The sequence below is a fragment of the Rhinolophus sinicus genome, chromosome 13 (assembly GCF_057876585.1).
Source record: "Rhinolophus sinicus isolate RSI-liver-muscle chromosome 13, RSI-T2T, whole genome shotgun sequence".
NCBI lineage: Eukaryota > Metazoa > Chordata > Mammalia > Chiroptera > Rhinolophidae > Rhinolophus > Rhinolophus sinicus.
Window position 1 is genome coordinate 58,733,546 of NC_142513.1, and position 20,562 is coordinate 58,754,107.

At 46.3% G+C, this 20,562-nt stretch overlaps 1 protein-coding gene across 4 annotated transcripts in view; it reads left to right on the forward strand.

Annotated features, from left to right (window-relative positions):
• The window catches only part of ABHD2 (abhydrolase domain containing 2, acylglycerol lipase), a 67,174-nt gene that overhangs the window by 40,136 nt on the left and 6,476 nt on the right, over positions 1-20,562 (forward strand). For all 4 annotated transcript variants that reach the window (XM_019726745.3, XM_088789343.1, XM_074318128.2 and 1 more), the window contains 7 exons: positions 2,015-2,190; positions 5,083-5,250; positions 9,063-9,246; positions 13,012-13,104; positions 15,684-15,794; positions 17,707-17,776; positions 19,253-19,337. In XM_019726745.3, coding sequence (XP_019582304.1) covers positions 2,015-2,190; positions 5,083-5,250; positions 9,063-9,246; positions 13,012-13,104; positions 15,684-15,794; positions 17,707-17,776; positions 19,253-19,337 — 887 coding nt within the window. The remainder of the gene's footprint in view (positions 1-2,014; positions 2,191-5,082; positions 5,251-9,062; positions 9,247-13,011; positions 13,105-15,683; positions 15,795-17,706; positions 17,777-19,252; positions 19,338-20,562) is intronic.

Consider the following 20,562-nt stretch of genomic DNA (forward strand, 5'->3'; position numbering starts at 1 on the left):
CTGTCCACAATTTCAATTTCGTAAACCTGGTGTTGTGTTGTGACGGTGATCAAAATTTTATTGTCATAAAATTAAAGATTGTGCCTTACAGTGAACTAAGAAGGGCTCAGGTGATGCTGAGGCAGTCGCTTGTTCTCTCTCTCTCTCTCTCTCTCTCTCTCTCTCTCTCTCTCTCTCTCACACACACACACACACACACACACACACACACACACACCCCTCGAGAATGATATCCCAGCCCCATCTGAGAATGGTGCTAGATGGCGTGGAAAGAACACAGTAACCAGACACCAAGCGTGCTACTGCCAAATTCACATTGTTAGGATGCATATGATTTCGTAAGTGTCTCTTTGTCTTTTCAGATTTACTCAGTGGGTGTGTACTGTGTTCCTTCAGCAGACCTCCCTATATACTTAGCGAGTGGGGTGCCCTGGGGATAGACAGAAAAGTTGCATGAGCCTGGCTCCTATGCCTGGAAAAGAGCCTTTAAATTCATCAAGCCCGAGATAAGCACAGGGTACTTTCCTCCAGGAGCCATCAGGAGTCTAGTTTCTTACATCACTCCCCCTCCGCAGGCACAGTGTATCATCCAACTTGGTAGCTTGAAACCCTTTATCACTTCTCATCTCAATCTTGTATTCAGTTGTTCAGTTGACATTATTTTTATAAGCTCGCTTCTTGTTACTGTCATAATCCTCTCTTATAAATGTCTCCTACTACTTTCCAAACGCCATGGCTTCTGCTCCGAGACTTGCACCTGCCCTGTTATGCTGGCAAGTGGCTTCATGTCCTTAGGCCTTAAAATACTCTTCCCTCTCCTCCCCATTCCCACAGAGGAAGTTAGTCTGGGAGCTGGCTGGCTTAAGGTGCTAGCTTCACTTCTATAAAGTTTGTGTAGATTTAATGAATTACCAAAAAAGAGAGCAAATCTGGTTTAACTTAAAATGGGCTTCTAGGTTCATCTGGCCTGATAGAAATGATAGGCATGAATCTGCAGATAGATTAAGGTAAACTGTTAGTAAAATTGTCACCACTGTAACATACTACAGAGAGGAAGGATTGATGTCATTACCATTTTATATTATATGACGCTAGTTTATATAGAACACAAACCCTGGCCAGCCATCAAGCTTGGGCTCAAAGCTGCAGAAGAGAAACCAATAACGGTTTTACTAAATCGGATCATCCTTGCACTGTGGTTGTGAACTAATCATTCCTTAATTGTAACTCGGAGCGCCTTGTTTTCCCAGTAATTAACTAGTTTGTGGTTTTTGCACTTTGTACCAAGGACCAGTCACCATGTTTTCACGAAGGATAGTTGTTAGGCTGGCATCATGCCTTGCTTAGGCTAACAAGCCTTTATCCTTCAATAATCCGACAAATATTTACATTGCTCTGCGCTTCTGGCACCTTCTCTCAGGCATACAGTGCCTCACACACACACACACACACACACACACACACATGCACAAGGCACTTACAGGCTCTTAGACGAGTTTGCAGCCCTTCCCACTGTAACCGAGCAGCAGGTATGGTGGATGGAGGAACCACCACAGCGTGAATTGTCTTGTCCGGAAGGAAAAGAAGTGAGCGTTTAGTGAGCGTGGGCTATGTTGTCCATGTTAGCGCATTTGATCATGAGGCTAATCCGGTTACGTAGCATGTGTTCAAAGCATTACTTGCTTTCTTTTTATTCTACATTATGGAAATAACCCATGTTGAATGACATAACACCCCAAATTTGAAATCCTGGCCGTATAAACATGTCCTGGTTGATTTCTAAAGCGAATCTGGTTGATTTCTAAAGTGAATCTGATGCAGGTTGTATTCATAAGTGGGGACAAGGGGTAAATCACGGCATAGATGTAAGGTTCAAGAAAACCTCATTTATGCTAGTGTACAGAATTTGTCAGGAAAAAACTTAAATAGGTTGAAAGACTTTTGCGCAAAGGTTTTTCAGAGCATTGTTGAAGGAATATGGATAAAAGTGACCTCCTGTCTCCTTCTTTCTTAGATACATTCCGCCGTTGATCTGGGGGAAAAGCGGACACATCCAGACAGCCTTGTATGGGAAGATGGGAAGGGTGAGGTCACCACACCCGTATGGGCACCGGAAGTTCATCACCATGTCCGATGGAGCCACTTCGACCTTCGACCTCTTCGAGCCCTTGGCTGAGCACTGTGTTGGAGGTAAACTAGTTTGGGTCATATAATGGGCCATCCCTTGGAGAAGGGACACCAGTCAGTGAGAAAGCACGGTGCATGCGCTCGGGCCTCCGACTCTGACCATCCTGCGTGTCCCCGCGCTGGGAGGAAGTCTGCTGAAATACATCACGTAGGAGGAAGTGGCCTGTGCTTGCCAGCCACCATGTGCCACTCTTCAGGAAGCGTTGTTGAATAGTTTTTAATCCTCTCGTGAAAGACAGAAGCTTGGTGTAAGGGGGCGAGGCAGAACTCGGGGCCCAGGACCCCACCTCTGGGTTGATAACAGAAGTCAGACTGTTCCATGTGCTTTCTCTATACTATTATCTCATGTAACCCGCATAAAGTCAATGCCGTATTTGTTACTGATGAGGGAACTGAAGCTTAGGGATGCAGTGCAGGCTAACTTTGTTTGCTGGATAATAGCAGATAAAGGCTCTTAGGTACCCTCTGCTTAGGTTTCCATTGACAAAAAGACACATTAAGGTCGTATTTTTCAGGCAGGGCCTGGGACACCTATGTCTCAGAAACAACTCCTATTTCCATTGCTCTGTCCAGCCTGCGCAATCAGCACTCATTCTAAAATACACAATAAGAACTTGGAGGAAGTGGAGTTAGATGGCAGCACCCTTTAAAATGCCATTCCAACCGGAAGAAAACACGTCTTTTGAGTTTTGTAGTCTGCAAAGGCACCTCGTTGTTTTTTTGTAGGAGCTCAGTAAATATTAACGGGTAAATTCCAATAAACATGTTATAACTTGCAGTTACTTAAAGTAATAGAACTGCTGAGTAGCTAGTGACAAAGGTTTAATTTATGTCCCCTCTGTCTGTAATGTTCATCCCACACTTTCACATGGCTGCTTCCTTGTCATTCCAGCTCAGATGTCACCTCCTCAGAGGGACGATCCCTGCCTCCCCTAAACTAATGTTTCCATCCCCCAAAATCCGTCATACCTCCCCGCTTCAGTTCTTGATGGTACCTGCCACTCTCTAAACTTATCTGTGCAGTTGTTTATTATCTGTCTGGGATGTAAGGCTCCCCAGAGGCCAGCACGGTAGGTTCCCAATAAATAGTCACAGAAGGAATGACGAAATGATAGGTTAGGCATTCACATTGTGTTTATAAATCTCATAGCTGATCTTTCAAATATTTATTTCTCTTTTCCAGTCACATGTTTTTTCTCTTGTTTCTAATGCTCTTATTTCTTCTACCATTGAAGCGCAAAATTTAACCAGTCTGCTCAGAGGTGGAAAGTTGAAAAGGGAAAAACTTACATTCTTTGTTTTACTCATTCATGTCTTTCCATCATCCCTAGAAAGGGTTAATATGGGTGACTCTGGGCAAAGGAGTATTTGCATCCAAGAAATGCTCTAAGGAAAACAGTTCTTTTTTTCTTTTATGATTTTTTTTTCCTATAAAAGGAATAAATACGCATTTTTGAAAATTTAGATCATACATAAACATTTTTAAAAGAAAAGAATCACCTATAATCCCATCACCCAACATACCATTTTAAATATTTTGTTCCATTTACTTCCTGTTCTATACACAGTTTTTCCAAAATTTGAATTATTATACATTATAATTATTTCCCCATGTCATTAAAAAGTCTAAAAGTCTTCAAAAACATCATTTTAATGATTGGTTAATATTCTACAATGTGGTCTTACCATAATTTAATCATTCTTCTATCATTGGGTGTTTAGCTTGTTTATAATTCTGTTACTATGATTAATTCTATGATGAGCATCTTTAATCATAAAATTTGAGGCAAGATTCTAAGAATTGAGATTACCAGGACAACATTTATAAAAATTTTAAGGTTCTTTATGCATATTGCGTAAGAATTTTAAAATTGTTTTCCTCTTAACTTTTGGAAGGAAAATTTATAATCAGTTTTAATAACCCAAGCTCCACTTTTCTTTTAAAGGAACAATATGTATTCATATTTTCAAGTAGGTAATTCATGCTAATGATAGAAAATTCAAAAGGTACTAAAGGGTATACAAGGAAAGTATAAGTCTCTCTCCCACCTCTACTCCCCACCCATCCCCCCCAGTACACCCACTATTCGGTTTCTGGTATATGATTCTAGAGTTAGTGGATGATTTACAATCATAGATGTCTTTTTTTTATCCACACAAATGGCAGCATATCATAAACTGTTTTACACCTTGCTTTTTTTCACTTAGTACACTTTGGAGAGCTTCCATATTAGTATATATAAAGATGTCTCATTTTTAAGGGCCACCTAATATTTCATCACTTGGATTTGCATAAATTATTTAACCAGACCCCTATGTTTGGACATTTGGGTTGTGTTCAATTGTTTGCCATTATAATCTATACTGTACAGACGCTGTTTTGCATACGTACGAGTGTATCAGTAGAAAGATTACCTGAAAGTAAAATTGCTATTTCAAAATTGCTGTTTCAAAGAGGTGCAGACATGACTTTTTTTTTCCATTCAATCATTTGTTCATTCATGCAGCATTTCATACAGAAATTAAGAGTAATGTTCAGAAACATTGTATAGCAATTTTTCAGAGTAGTTTTATATCTGTTGAATCTAGTAATAAAAAGATGAGATTTACATGTTTTTTTATTTCATATTTCTAGTAATTAATTTTTATTGTTTTTCAAAAGTATCTGTCCATGACGGAGTAGAAATTTTAAAAACTGATCCTACACCATAAAGTTTAAGAGGCACTCATATCGACAGCTCCAGCTAGAAGGGAAACATTCTTTCCCAGAGAATTGAGTGAAAAGATGTATGTTAAATCTCCTCCAACTGTTTTCTAAGCCACTGAAGTGTCATTGTGTCCATTTGTCATGTCACTGTGGATTGGATATAGTGGGATCTGTTTCTCGCCCCGTAGATGACATCACCATGGTCATCTGCCCTGGAATTGCCAATCACAGCGAAAAGCAGTACATTCGAACCTTTGTCGACTATGCCCAGAAAAATGGCTATCGTTGCGCCGTGCTGAACCACCTGGGCGCCCTGCCCAACATTGAACTGACCTCGCCCCGCATGTTCACCTACGGTAAGCACGAGTCGTGGCCACGTGGAGTCTCCCCTTTTCTGTGCTCACTGCAAGGGCCCTGCTACTGCTGCCTCTGCCTTCCTTTCCAGAGTTCAGAATTTATGCCCATCAGCAAGAGATAGGCCAAGCCTAACAGCAGTGAGGTGGGGGAGAGGCGTTCTTCCCAGGAAGCAAAAGTCGATTTTGGTGACCTCTAGTACGGTGCATCACAATTTTGAATGGGAATTTTAACATCGAAATTAACTTGGAAAAGTTTATTTTTACCGTATTTACTTTTCTCGTGTAGTAACATGGCATTTTCCTTCAAGTCTTCCTTTATTTCTCCCATAAAGAACCCCTAATTCTCATTGTGTACATCAACGTTAAAATCCCCTTGGGGAGTCCAACGTACCCCCAGCGTTGAGAACCATAGATACGTACAGGTCTACACAATCCTTGTTTCTTCCTCAGGTTTCTAAAAACTTTTTATTATAGAAATGTTCAAAACATACAAAAGTACAGAGAAGAGTAAATGAACCCAGAATATACCCCTGTGTATCCACCATTCAACCTCAGCCGTTACTCAGCATATGGCCAATCTTGTTTTACCTACAAACCACCCCCTTCCAACATCCCCCTTTCAAAGATTATTTTGGAGCAAGTCCTAGACAGCCTGTCACTTCATCTGTGACTATTTCAGTACGTGACACTCAGATACACGGACTCTGTGAAAACTGCTTTATTTTGCTAGGACTCTAGCTGTGTCCTAATCTCTTATACAGACACCAGTCCTATTGGATCAGGGCCAACCCTGACAAACCCATTTTAAATGAATCACCTCCTTAAAGTCCCTTTCTCCAAATGCAGTGATATTCCGAGGTGTGCTTTCATTCCATATGATTCAGACATCCTTCTTACCGAGCTAACATTGGTGCTACACCCACCATGTGCCAGGCCCAGGCCTGGTATGAAGGGCAGAGATGACTCAAAGTCTCCAGCCACAAGGAACAGCGAGTCTCCAGGTCCTTGTGTTTGAGCCTCCCTAGTCATGTTAGTGACATTCGGGGCAAGTGGCTTTTGAAATAGTACCTTTCAGGCAGCCTTAGCTTTGTCTTTGTTTAGGGGTGGGAACTTGCGGGAAAGAGTCTTTCCTGTTCTCAGCAGGTTTCTTTTCCGAGATGGCCCTGTCGTTCTCATCTCTCTAAGGTCAGGTAGTGTCTCATATTTCATCTTGGCTTTGAAAAGCTCCAGCAAGATTAGAGCCCTAAATCTTGTGACTGGTGCTAATCCCACGAGGTTAAACACATAGAACTTCATTAAAATCCTCATAGTATTAAAACACAGATTATTGTGCTCTTAGCGGAACAGCCCAGGGAGGGCCTCCCAGACATTGAGGGCATTTGGTAACTGGCATCAGGTGGAGAGCCCAGGAGCACCCAGCACCTACCAGGAAGCTGGTCCTGGAGCTTGGCAGACACCATCCCATCCCTTGCCGAGGAGAGATGGCAGCTCCTTCACAAAACCCGCAGCAGCTTGTCCAGCATTAGGCAGGGCTGGCCCTTGGTCCAGATCAGATGTGTTTGAATTGATTCACATCCAGGCTCCCCAAGTGCCAACACAATTAGTTGTAGCACAGCTCCTCAGTAATGTAGCAAATCCGGGTTTGGTAACTGCCCCCCTAACATCTGAACCTCTGCTCTAGGTCTCCAATAGTTAGTCTCCAACCTGAGTAAAGATAGATGTGTCTAAAGCAGGGGTGTCCAAACTCTTTTCAACGTTTTTTACCAAGGGCCATATGCGGTAAAATACACAAACAGCCGGGCCACTCACTCGAGGTGAAGTACGTATTGCCTCACCTGGTTTATTTAAGTAAACTAAATATATTTTTGAAATTTGCTGCGGGCCAATTAACAATGGATCGCGGGCCGCAGTTTGGACACCCCTGGTCTAAAGGAATCAGATAGTGCAAAAGGGAGACTTTGTTACAAAAATAAACCCCTGCAGTAGTAGACTTGTAGACTTACTTGTAGACTTAGGATACAAGGCCAAGGATTTAGGTTTTGGGGTTTGACTTGGGTCCAAAGTCCTGTGCTCCTACTCGCTCACTGTGTGAGGTTGGGCCCGTCATTTCATCCCTTTCAACCTGCTTCCAACCTGTGTTTGAGTCCCTAATACAGAGCCTGGAACGTGGTCCGTCAGTCTTTGGCCCATTCATTTACGTAACCCTGACGGAGTGCCCCCCAAAGGCCTGGCCCAATGGGTACCAAGACCATCTTTGCTTTATGGAGTTGGGACTCAAACACAGGCTCATTCAATGTTAGAATGAAATATAGATAAGTAATTAGCCAAGGGATGAACGAAATTAGGCAGAACCCCAAGGAAATGGTGGAGGATTAAAGATTTTAGTAATAATTTAAAGTAAGTCCCTTGGTACCATTTCTTAAGCAGGCAAATAATGTCCCCATCTCGAGCCAGCACCAGAGAGTTGTGGGGTGTCTTTAGCACAGGTGTGACTGTTCTAGGGGGATTTAAACACCTTTTTTATTCTTATTTATTTTTGCTAGACTTTTTAACTGGCTGGATTTTTATTGAAAAAGTAGCACATGTACATAGTAAAAACATTCAAACAGTGCAGAAGTCCATATACGATGAGTAAAACTATGTCCCCCTCCCACCCTAGACCCCTAAATCTCCTCCACGGAAAAATCAATATCTGCTACAGTTTTTAAACACATCCTCAGTCAGATATGTGTGCACAGGTAATCCCTTTAAAACCCAAGTACACACGTGAGATGATGCCCTTCCCTGCCCCACCGCTTTTTTTTGTCCCTGAGTAAGATGGCTCAGTCATTCCACGTCAGCAAATCAGTCTATAGCCTTCCTTTTCACAGCAACTTAGCCCTCTCCTGATGGAAATTCAGGTTGTTTCCAGTCCTTCGCTGTTGCAAATGGCACTGCAGTGGACATTCTTGCACACATATCTGCACACCTGTGCACACCTCTGCTGTATAAAGTCCCCTTAAAAGTGTCATTGCTGGACCAAAGACTTGTACTTCTAAAAACAGGCACAGGATCCATATTCTCTTCATGCTGGTCGGTCTTGTATGTGCTTCTTGCCAAAGCCCCTAACTTTCCCTGTTAGGTTTTATTTAAGGTTGGCCCCCTGCAGAGCCTGGGGTTGGGCCTTGGAAGGATGTGATGAATTCCTTCCCCCATGTATGGCCACTTATCTCCTTTTTTAGCAGAGCTGCTGAAACAACATGACTTCACCAGCTTCCCTAGGGGGCAGCCGTTGAGATCATTCTTTCTGGGCAAACGAGGCCCACACATGGTCTGCGTGTGTCTGAGTGGGTCTGCCTCCCCTGGCACCCTGTCCTTACGTCACCGAGAACACTTTCTCAATCCTCCAGAGCATCCTGGCGGTCCCTCTGGACTGCGGTTTGTCTTTCCTTCCCTCTCCCTGGAGAAGATCCTGTAAATAACATCCACCTGGTACTTTTCTTAACTCTGTGAATCACTGTACACACGAGTACAGCTTCCTGTTTGTAGCCTAAAATCTAATCCCAAAGGGACTTGCTCTTTCTTTTGTTTGTATCTGTGTGTGAACATATGTGCTCAAGCACCCCCTGAATGTCTCTTTTGATTTCCATGAGCATCCAGACAGATCTCCTACCTTTAAAGGCACGTTGCATATCTGTTGGACGTATAGTACCTGCCTGCTAATGCCCTGCTTCCTGTTCTACTGGGGGGGCGTCTGGGAGCTTCTCTCCGTTTAGTAACAAGCCTCCAGCTCACCTTTTCTCACGATTGCATGTCCGCCTCTCTGCCCACAGGCTGCACCTGGGAATTTGGAGCCATGGTGAACTACATCAGGAAGATGTACCCCCTGTCTCAGCTGGTCGTCGTGGGCTTTAGCCTGGGCGGTAACATCGTGTGTAAATACCTGGGGGAGACTCAAGCCAACCAAGACAAGGTGCTGTGCTGTGTCAGCGTGTGCCAGGGCTACAGTGCGCTGAGGTGAGTGATCCCCACCCCGTGTCCCCACTTCTTCCTTCCAGCAGGTCCTTCCGTGAGCACTCATTTGCATACCAGACGCTGTCCCGTGAAGACCCCAGGAAATGCTGTGATAGACTAAGCAGAAGCTTCCAGGTCTCTTCCTTCCACATCGTATGCTGGAGTTGTCCTTTCAGACCCCGTAAGCCTGGGATATGTAGCTGTATTTGGGATCAGATCTGTAATTGAATAAGCCAAAGCCCCTTATAGCTGGCATTTCCCTAGGGAGTCTCTGTGAGGGGACTTAATCTGTTCATGCCCCAGGAGATTTGTACAACTGGGGGTTTATGAAAGACCACAGGAGACAGGCACCCCAGAACCTGACAATCCCTCCTACCTACAGAAGAGTTGAGTCTCAGCTGGCATCTGGAAGGGATCTATAGAAATCATTTAATCTGTGCGCTCACCTTCAGGTATTCGTAGGTGTCCCAGACATCACCACAAGGAGGTGACCTACTGGATAAAGACTTATCTCGCCCCTTAGTCTCCTGCCCACAGAACTCCACAGGATGAGTCCTCGGAGGGTGTTACTGTCCTAGGACTCATCCTGTGTGTTCCCAGATCTCTGGAGAGTCAACACACACACACACACACACACACACACACACACACACGCAGATTTGGAATCCCCCAAATTCTTCAGATGCATTCGTACCTCTTCCTGCACTCACTCTGCGTAATGACTTTTGTGTTACAAATGGGAATGACCGATTATTAAAGATCTCTGGAGGAAACCCAAAATCTCACAACGTGACAATATCTCCCTCAAAAACAACAAAATCTCCATCACTGATGCAGCGTAATGCCAGTTGGTTCTTACCGTTAATAAATGAACCCTTTCTCTTTGCGTCACCTATTATCTCTTGTGATGTGTATAAACCCATTTGTGTTCCGATGAGATGGAGCTACGTTATTTCTAAAAGTACCTGGAATTTGAGCCAGCACACCCAAAGGGCTAATGCAGGCCCAGAATTCAGCCTGTGCTGAGGCTTAAGGCTGGCCAAAAAGGAGGGTTTAAATGTACCCAGCCGTCATGTAAGACATCCCTGACGGAGCCTTTCCTGAGTTGTAGGGCCTCAGCCGGGCTTCCCATCTTCCTCACCTGCAATATGGGGCTGACAGTGATAATACATAGGCCTGCCCCGTAGCGCCATAGTGAGGGCCACGGGAGTTAATGCCTGTGAACTACTTAGAACAGTGCCAGGCACGTAGAAAATGAGCCAGTAACTTAATTACCATCATCATTAATCACTATAAAATAAGGGGGGTAGATCAGTGGATCACACAGCCCCGTCTGGTCAACCAGTGACCATCTCACTCGATTAAGAATGACTTGGGGGAGCGTGTTAGAAATAAATTCAGTGTTTTGGGCCCCACCCCTGGAGATTCTGATTCACGAATCTGGGGCATAGGGCCAGAATCTACGTGTGGGCACATTTCACAGGAGACTTGAAGTCTCATCCTGCCCAGTCACTGTGACAACAGAGAGGTCAGCAAAGGACGTACACAGGATTCAAGGGAGCAGGGCCGGGCACGAGCAGACTTCACCTGCGCTCACCTGACAAATCGACCAGGTTTTGGGAAGCCTTCTACCATCTGTAAAATTGGAATTGCTGAGTCCCTTCCTCACCCACATGCTGTGAGAGGACTGTGAACACGGACTGTTTAGAGAGCAGTGGGTTTGATAAGTAGGACGATGTAGGACAAGCTTGGTGTTTTTCCCCTTCAAAGAACAAAATGTTGCTGCAGTAGCGCCACCTGCTGTTGGCAAGAGCACATGACCAGCACATTTGGCAAACAGGTTGGAACTAAGGCAGAGAAGGTTTAAGAAGCTAGGAAACTAAACTGATGGTTGCCAGAGGGGACGGGTGGAGGGGTGAGTGGGGGGGGGGGCGAGTGAAAAAGGTGAAGGGGAATAAGAGGTGCACACTTCCAGTTATAAAGTAAATAAGTCACGGGGTGTAATGTACAGCATGGGGAATATAGTCAATAGTATCATAGTAATTTTGCACGGTGACCGATGGTTACTGGGTTTTTCACGGTCATCACTTAGTAAGGTATATAGATGTCGAGTAACTGTTGTACACCTGACACTCATATAATATTGTATGTTGCCTATACTTTCATTTTTTTAAGTTGCTATACATGTTGCAGATATGGTCCATAGCACCCCTCTTTGAGACCTCAAAGATTTTCCTCCTCATAATTACTTCTCCACCCCAGCTTCATGCAGTGAGGAGAGAAAGAGGCAACTCTGTCCTCTAGAGCACAGGGAACTAACACTGGGGCTAAGGTCCAGTGGCCCTACACACGGGCGCTGATGGCAGGCTAGGAGACGCCGTCGTCCTGTGTGTGCTGGTGCTGCCCGGGGCTCAGGTCTCCTCAACATTTCCACCAGCTCTACTCACTGAAGGACAGTGTGCAGTGCTTTAAACCAGTGTAACCTTTCTTTTTCCTGCCAAGGCGTGAGGGCAATGAGCCTTCTCAGCGCTGGGATGATGGCAGCCGTGCTTCCCTTATGCCCACATGGAGCAGGGAGGGCTCGTCTGCCCGGGAGTCCGTGCTTCTGGTAAATCCTTCCTAGTTGAGTCTGCAGCATCGCTTGTCAGTGGCCCATCCCCTCCCTCTGGCTTGTCATCCCCGTAGCACATGTCTCCTCTAGCTAGAGCCAATTCTAGGCTCAGAAGCCAGCACCCGCTTGCAAAGTGTAGCTGCCGCCTCAGAACAAGCTCCAGTTGATGACGTGCTGACCCAGCGAAGCCAGGACATAAATGCTCTGACACTAGCTGGTATCCGGCTGACTTAACACATTCCCTCAGCATAAGTAGCCGCCCACCAGCCCTGGAAATGTGTGTGGTCAAGCTCAGTGTAACGCTCTGGCTTACTGAATCACTTGAAAACTTACGAATTCTGAGGCCAGAATTCAGACTCACTGTTAACACCACTAGTTGGCCGGCTCTCCTGGCTGATAGAATTCCCTAGAGAATGCTCTGTCTACAGAATTCCATCCGCCAATCAGAAACAATGAAGACACCACCCATGTCCCCCAGGGTGGCCTCTGTCAGGCTTGAGATAGAAACATCTGGATACCTCAGCTGTAGAGCAATCGGGGTGCAAAGAGGGGTTCTCTAACCTCTGATTTGACAGACGAGGACACTGAAGCTTGGAGAGGTGAGGTGGCTTGTGCAGAGTTTAGCGAAATACCCAGTGGGGACAGATGGGCCATAGTGTAAGTCCCTCCTCTGGGACTTAAGTTCAGCTCCATAGTTTTAAGTTCAGCTCCATGGTGCCAGCTGTGGTGAGGCTCAAACCCAACAGCAATAAAAGTTTTTTAGGTTTCTCGCTGCATTATACCTACCTCTCCACACCCACTCTCCCCTTGCACACACCCATGATCAGGCCAGAAAAACATGCTTGCAGGGTAGGAAGCCAAACAGAGAGGGTGTTCAAATGACAACTGAAGCAGACTTTGCAGCTGGCAGGTTCTGTGACTAGAGGAGGCTCAGGTGCTGGAAGAGGGTGTCGGGAGTGTCACCAGCAGAGCCTGTGGCCCTGCAGAGGTTTGTCACGGGCCTCTGCAGCTAGTTTGAATTCCAGCGAAGCGCCGTCCCGACGTAGGGAGCCGTGCTTTCCATGTGAGCACGTGTTCAGTAGTAAGAGCTGCCCCATGGCCCGCCCGCCACCTCCTCGCCAGGACGCCGCCCCTCACTCTGCGGGTGCTTCTCCCAGGGCCCAGGAGACCTTCATGCAGTGGGATCAGTGCCGGCGCTTCTACAACTTCCTCATGGCTGACAACATGAAGAAGATCATCCTCTCACACAGGTATGTCACCCTCCGCTCTCTCGGGAGCCAGAGTCCCTGTCTCAGCTTGATTTCCGTGTCACTAAAAGCCAGCTCTCTTGTTTCTCCAGGAAACGATGGAGGGTGGGGTGCAGATCCTCTGCTGACTGCTTTGTGACAGGGTTCGAAATGAACTTGTACCCAGCTCGCACATTCACCAGATCGCTTTCTGCTCTCCTAATTCCCAATAAATCCAAGACGAGAAGCCGGTCCTACCCTGTTCTTCCCCAAATTCGGGCAATCCTGAGGGTGGCTGGCATTGTTTAGGAAACTTTCTCCGTACCATGCTTTGTGTTTGGGGATCAAGACTCATTCTCTGCTGGCTCTTGGGGTTCCGACCAAGCAGAAGCATGACAGGAGTCCAGCCGCTGGTGCAAAGTGTGGCGTCCACGTGTCACCATGCTCCTGCTTCCATCTCTTCTGCTCAGAATCCTTCGGTGGCCAGCCCCTCACGAGTGCTTAGAGCAGGGCCTGGTGTGCAGTAGGTCTCAATACATATCAGCGATGACTCATCATCGTGATTATAATCAACGTCTTCTCCCCGTCCCCCCACTCCTCCCTGCCCCTCCAGCTCACGCGCCCTCTGGCCTCTCCCAGACCGCTGTGCCCTTGGGAGAATGCCCTTCCCACAATGTCTGCTTGTCCAAACCAACCCCATCCTTCCAGGTCCATCTCAGTTCCCTCCTCTGTGAAGCCAGCCCCTCCAGCCCCAGCTTGGTTTCCTGTTGCTTCCCGGGTATCAATTCTGCATTTGGAACTAAACCATAGAGCCTTGGAGGGTTGGGCTTCTCATTTCCCCAAGAGCCTGGCACATAATGGGCACTCAAAAAATATAGTTTTAGGGGGGTTTTGATGCCATCCTAGGAAAGACAGTCTGACTGAATGATCAGTTTCTTATTCTCTTTTTCTCAACTGTAAAAAGAAAGTGGCACTGCCCATGCTGGCCACGCACCCCAGGTTGGTCTTCCTGTGGGTGGGTTCACGTGGTGCCTGGGCAAGGCTGGTGCTCGTGCTGGGTGGCTGGAGGACCGGGGAGACTTATGTTCCCCGGGGCTGGCAGGACATAAACTGTTTCCACTCAGATTGTGGAGCGTGAGGATCAGTTGGTGCTCAGCCCTGAGGTGGGTGTGGCTCAGCTGAGGTTTGGACAGGGCTGGGGATTTACTGAGGTTCCGGAAGGGGTGAAGCCAGGACTCTGACCCCAACTTCCAGCCCTCTGTTTGCCTCGCCACACCTCCAATGGAAAGTGACTCCTCCCACGGAATGTTTGATTTGCTACAGGGCCCAGTCTTGCCATTGATTAGTTAGTCCATCCGGAAGGTCTACCATGTACGTCTTAACAAATTGGGAGAGTCCTTTGGATGTGCTCTAAGTGGATTTACATTTTTTAAAGTTACTACAGAAAGCCACACGTCTAGAAATTTTAGGGACACTTTTGTTTTTTGTTTTTTATCAGCATTGTCCTTTTATTTTTCCACTGTTATTGAAATATAAATGGCATATACCACTGTGTAATAGGGGCACTTTTATTCTATACCATAGATACAGAATCTTTGGGGGGGAAAATTACTGCTCAAGAAATTTCCTCTTCTTTGCGAGAGGTTGTGAATGGAAACCGGAACATTTCGTTTCTATAAATGACTTCGCACTGTAAGGCCAAACCTCAAAGCAAACTCAATACTCCTCCAGCTGTGGGATTTGAGCCCTTGCTGAGAATGGGAGTCTAAATGTGCACATTTTGACCTCTACGTTTCTTGTCATCCTCTTAAGATGGCTCTTTTTCTTAATAGACATGATTACTCTTCTGAGCATACATTAGCTTTTTAGCTACCACTTTGGAGAGCTGTCTTCCTTAGTAAGCAGCAGAAACTCATAAAGTGAAAGGAGTTCTGCCAGAGGGGGCAGTGTCACCACCAATGTAAAGATGGGGCCCCCACAACTTTAGGCTGCTTGGCCAACCTTCCTGCACTCACTGTGTGACTACCCACCTGAAACCTCCTCCCCAGCAATGAAGGTTTTCTAATAGCCACCTAGGAAGGCTCAGGCCCAATCTTGAGTTTGTCTAGCTGCCCCTGAAAAGGAAAATAAGGTCTTGACATCCATCTTCCTGCAGTTACTCAAAATCCAGCCGTGCCAGCTTATCCTCTGGGACATTCTGAAGTCTGAAATCACCTATTTTTAACTTACCCAGCTATGCTTTGTCAGAGACTGTCCCCTACTGTGTTTCCCCAAAAATAAGACCTAACCGAAAAATAAGCCGTAGCATGATTTTTCAGGGTGACATCCCCTGAACATAAGTTCTAATGTGTCTTTTGGAGCAAAACCTTAATATAAGACCGGGTCTTATTTTCGGAGAAACACGGTAGCTTACCTCTGGGCAGGAAAGCAGGCTCTGCTGTGGTTATTGTCAGCTTTAAAAATTCTTTTTAATTAAAAATTTGGGGGGGCTTTATTGAGGTATAATTGACAAATAAGAGTCTAAGATAGGTCAAGTGTACAACGTGATGATTTGGTTTCTCACCTGCTTTTTATTCTCTGTTGGCTTTTGTGTCTCATTCCAGACAAGCTCTTTTTGGAGACCATGTAAAGAAACCCCAGAGCCTGGAGGACTCGGACTTGAGCCGCCTCTACACAGCCACGTCCTTGATGCAGATTGATGACAACGTGATGAGGTGTGTCCGCACTCCGGACGGGGGCCCAGGCGCGAGGCCGCAGAAAGCGGATCTGCCCACGTGTTCGGCTTCCCTGCGCGGCTTAACTGCGCTTGAGCCTGGCCTGGCATGTGCGCGCCTCCGTCCTCCCCCTACCTGTGTGCTCCATGCCAGGCAGGGATCAGGAGCCACATCAACTGCGTTCGCAGCGGAGGGAAAGGAAAAGGAAATATTTCTTACACCTTTCTATGTCTCTATCAAAAGTAAAAAACAACAAAAAATAGACCAAGAGAGGCTGTGTGTTGCGAGAAAAGTAGGTAGAGCCTCTATCTGGGGACAGGTAGACGCTCTTCTGAGTGTAATCCACAAACTTCACTCCTTTACCTTTTCCCTGCCGGCCCCTCCTGGCCCCTCCTGGCCCCTCCTGGCTCCCTGGGTGGAGACCCTGACACAGTCCTTTTTCCTGGTACCAATAGTTTCTGACTGAGGGTAGCTTTAGCTGGAAAAGGTAAACTTGATCTCCGACCTCACTGTTTTCTTTTTAAAAAGTCACCCTTTTTATTTAATGATCGTTTCATACCATTAGGCGTACGTAGTCTAAAGCAAGCTTGCGTTCACCCCGTGGACACCGTAGGCAGACGCTGACCCGAGGGTATGAAATCTGTGCTTGGCTTCCTTATGGGATCTTAGCAGCCCTCTTACACCAACTGAACCTTGACAGATGCCTGTTAACAGTCACTCAAAGGAGATAGAAACTAGGAAATTGCTGGTATGTTCAGAAGTTGAGAATGAATTTTACCCACCCTCAATTAAGATGGGGTGTGTGACTATTGTGGTGTCTAATGAGAGAAAAACACACCAAATTTGTTTCAATTTCCTATTCATCTTCTGAATTTTTTGAAGCCCGAAAGAGAATGTTCTTTAACTCTCCCTAAAGCACTTCCGTTTTAACAGTGCTGGAGAGTAGCAGTTCTCATGATCTTCACCAATTTGGGCAGCCTCCTCATAAACCTGTCACCAGGGACCATGGAGGACTGGGAGGGCTCTCCTGGCCCGCTGACACCACAAGGGGACTGAGTCCATGAAGACAGATGTCCTGGAGATGACCTCGGCGCGTGGCCTCCTGCCTACGGAGGGGGACCTGATAATCCAGCCTGAGCTTTCTGGGTCCTCCCCAGGCAGATGGTGGTGGAAAAGGGAGATGGGATACCTTAATGAGACCAGTCAGAATAGACAGACCAGAGGCTGTAATCTGTGTCAGGAGGAAATGAGGTTTTCAGAGAGCCTCTGGCCTGCGGTTGACACAGGCTGCTTAGAGCATGGGGAAGAGCCACTCTGAAGGTTTTGTTAAATGTCGATTTATGTCTGATGGCTGAAGACAGAATCGGTGACTTTGAATCCCTCATTTCTGTTACTCAGTACATATTTCATTCCAATTCACAGTAGTCCAGGTTACTCTGCCAGAAAGAATTCTGTTGTGAAGAGAGTTCCAGTAAATGCCTTTGAATTTAAATTTCTTAGTGTCTACAGTGACATCTGGTTTCATACCACCTCGAAAAATGTAACATCTGCCAATAATTACTATAGATAACACTAACTTAGTAATTACTCTGAGCCAATCACTGTGCTTCTTCACACTTTAATGTTATAAATCTCACAGCGCTGTTAAGGAAGTTCCTGTCTTTAGCTCTTGTTCTTACAGAAGAGAAGCTCAGAGAGGTTAAACCTTTTGCCTAAGGTCACACAGCCAGTAAGTGGCATAGCCAGGATTTGAACCCAGATGCCAAAGCTCTTAACCTTAATTCTAGTGCCTATATATATCCTGCTGATATGACGAGTTAATGCAGGAACTGGAGCAGGAATGAAATCAACTCAGCAGTTCGATCTTATGATAAATGTTATTTTGTTCTTTTCCTTTGTGTGCGTGTCCCAGGAAGTTTCATGGCTACAACTCCCTGAAGGAATATTACGAGGAAGAAAGCTGCATGAGATACCTGCACAGGGTGAGTACCATCCTCGACTCAGCAGGAGCAGCACCTCAGAATTAGTGCCACTCCGTCCAGCTGTCCACCCCAGATAACAAGCACCCCTCCTAAACTTCTCTGGTGGAAGCCCAGCCAGAGTCTGGCTCAAACTGCTCCAGCTGTTGCCTTGGGTTTATCATTGACCCAAACTCTGTTCCTCCATGACCTCCATGTATTAATGCCAGAGCTGCCCAGTCTGCTCCTGTTTTGTGAAAAAGCCCTTAAAATCGCTGCAACACCCATTTTTGCCTTAGTCTTCCTTTGACAGTAAAACCCTGTCCAGTTCCTGCCATCGTTCCTGTAGGAGATCCGTGTAGATTTCTTACAGTCCTGGACCCTTTTTCTGGCCATTGTGGATTTCGTTAGTGTGGTGGCTAGGACTGGACTCAGAATTCCTACAGTGATCTGGCGAGCTCAGAGTAAAACAGGGGTATTTCTGTATCCAGACGATGACGAACGTGTCGTTGACAAGAAGACTGGTTTACACCAATGCAGTTTCCAGCAGCTCCAATAAACTTTTATGTGGATTAAATTAAGTTTGTGGCCAAACCCCATATGTTTTTTTACCTAAACCGCCACCAGATCAGCCTCTCTCTTTCTGTCTTTGCACAACTGCTCTTTTCACTTAAGTACTTTTTACCCATTTATCCCTGTCAATGTCCACCTGTTGTTTGGCCCCCAACCCCCCGGCTAAAGCGGATAATTGTGGATTGCAGTTCTGCAATCTGTCGTATCGGCCACCCCTCCTAATTTAGCATCATCACCCAGGCTTCTGGTGTCTTTGCTTGAGATATTACAGAACTGTTGCGCTGTCTGGAGCGAATGTTGGAGACCCCCAGGTTAGCACAGCCTTCCACCCCCTGGCCTGACGGTCCAATAATGCCTTAGTGCCCCATCAGCACGATCTCCACTAAAATGAAAAAGGAGATTATTGGCTCTTTTGTGGAAACGGATGTTGAATGCAATCCTGCCAAAAGCTTCCCAATATCCACCAGCGTACTCCTGTTTCCTACCTTCAGATTCTTCTAGAAAGGCTCCTTTGTCTGGAATGGAGCACACTCCCATTTTTCCTCCCTACAATATTAACTGAATGAGGATACACATAACTCTTTGTAAAGCCATTTTTCTGAAAGGTACGGCTCATCTGAAACACTGATGATTGAAGAGCATCAGAAATATTTTGCTCGTGAGCTCCATAGAGTATTTACCCTCACTCCATCGGAGCACGTGGGTCACCAAGGACACGGGAGCTTTGCAGGGTTGTAATCACAGCGGCAGCTAGAAGTCATGCCGCGACCAGGGAAGCCGAGGCGTCCTCAGGCCACCTGTTCAGCCAGCTGAGCAGCCACCCCCGTCCCTGCGCTTCAAAAACATGTACGGTAGTGAATTTGAGCCCTGAATCAGTGGGGTCTAAAGGGAATTGATTATTTAATCCTTTTCATCTTCTTGTTTCAGATTTATGTGCCTCTCATGCTGGTTAATGCAGCTGATGACCCCTTGGTGCATGAAAGCCTTCTAACCATTCCAAAATCTCTTTCAGGTAAGTGTTTTTTCCTGCTGCTCCCTCAGCCACTCGGCAAACTGCCATAGTAAATTCTGTCACCTTCGTCATGCTGTCACCTCCTGACTGTTCTTATTCAGTCTAACCTGTTAGTCCTTGGGCTGTGTTGGGGCCTGGGCAGAGCCTTCTCTGTCCTGGTACAAGAGACAGACCCATCATTTATATCCATAGCCAAGAGCTGTTTGCAGAGTCCTCTGATGTCCTGTTAAATTATTGTCTCAGGGTTAAGGTTCCATTAAGTCTGAGAGTTTGACTTAAAGAGATCTTTACACTTAAAGCTTGATCTGAAAAGCAAAAAAAAAAAAAAAAAAAAAAAAAAATCTAAGCCAGTTCTGCCACATCTCGTGACAGTCAGCCTCTCCATCTGCTTTGAGGATAAAAATACAAGTGACTGGAAAAGCCAAGACTGTCACTCATGAGAATGTTAACGTGTTTCCGGCCGGCACAGTCTCACACGGCACCAGATAGGAGCTAAAGGAGAGACTAGAAAGAGGGTAGCAGAAGGAAACCCTTGGGGATTCCAAAGTGGCATTGAAATTCAGCTCCCTAGGACCTCATCTCCTCCCTCCGTGTCCTCTGCGATTACATTTCCTCTATACATATCATATGCTAACCAGAGGGAAGGGGGCGACTTCTGGTTCCCTTATGATCCCAAGCTTGAAGAGTAGATCACACAGCAGACGGACCCACGCCCAGCCACCAGAGAACTCTGGTACAGCGCTCAGAGTGCATGCTGCATGTGTTGTGGCTGTGTGACGTGATACGAGCTCTCTCCCGTCAGCCCCTGCACAGAAATAGCCCCCTCAGCCACGTGGGCGGCAGACAGAGAAGGCAGCAGCGCTTGCTTCCTTCTGTACATCTAAAGTGACAACCATAGCTCTGCTGCTGTCACACAGAAATGTTTGCAATAGCGACTGGAAGGAGAAGAGTAAAGGGGGTCAGACAAGAAAAGAGCCCTGGAGAGCCACCAGTGTGCATGCCAGGAAGCGTCTCGGAGGCCCGGAGCAGCTGGCAAGGGCCCCCTGTCAGTTATGGCCCCGGGAGGACAGCTGCTTCCCACGGTACCTGCCCATTTTGCAGCTGTCTGCAGTAATGGCCTTTACTAGCCCATGTGCAACTAACCTATCTCATACAGCCAGGCTCCGGGTTAGTCTTTCTCAGGATGACCCTGCAGCCTGTGCCGTGGAGAACTTGGGCGTCTTTT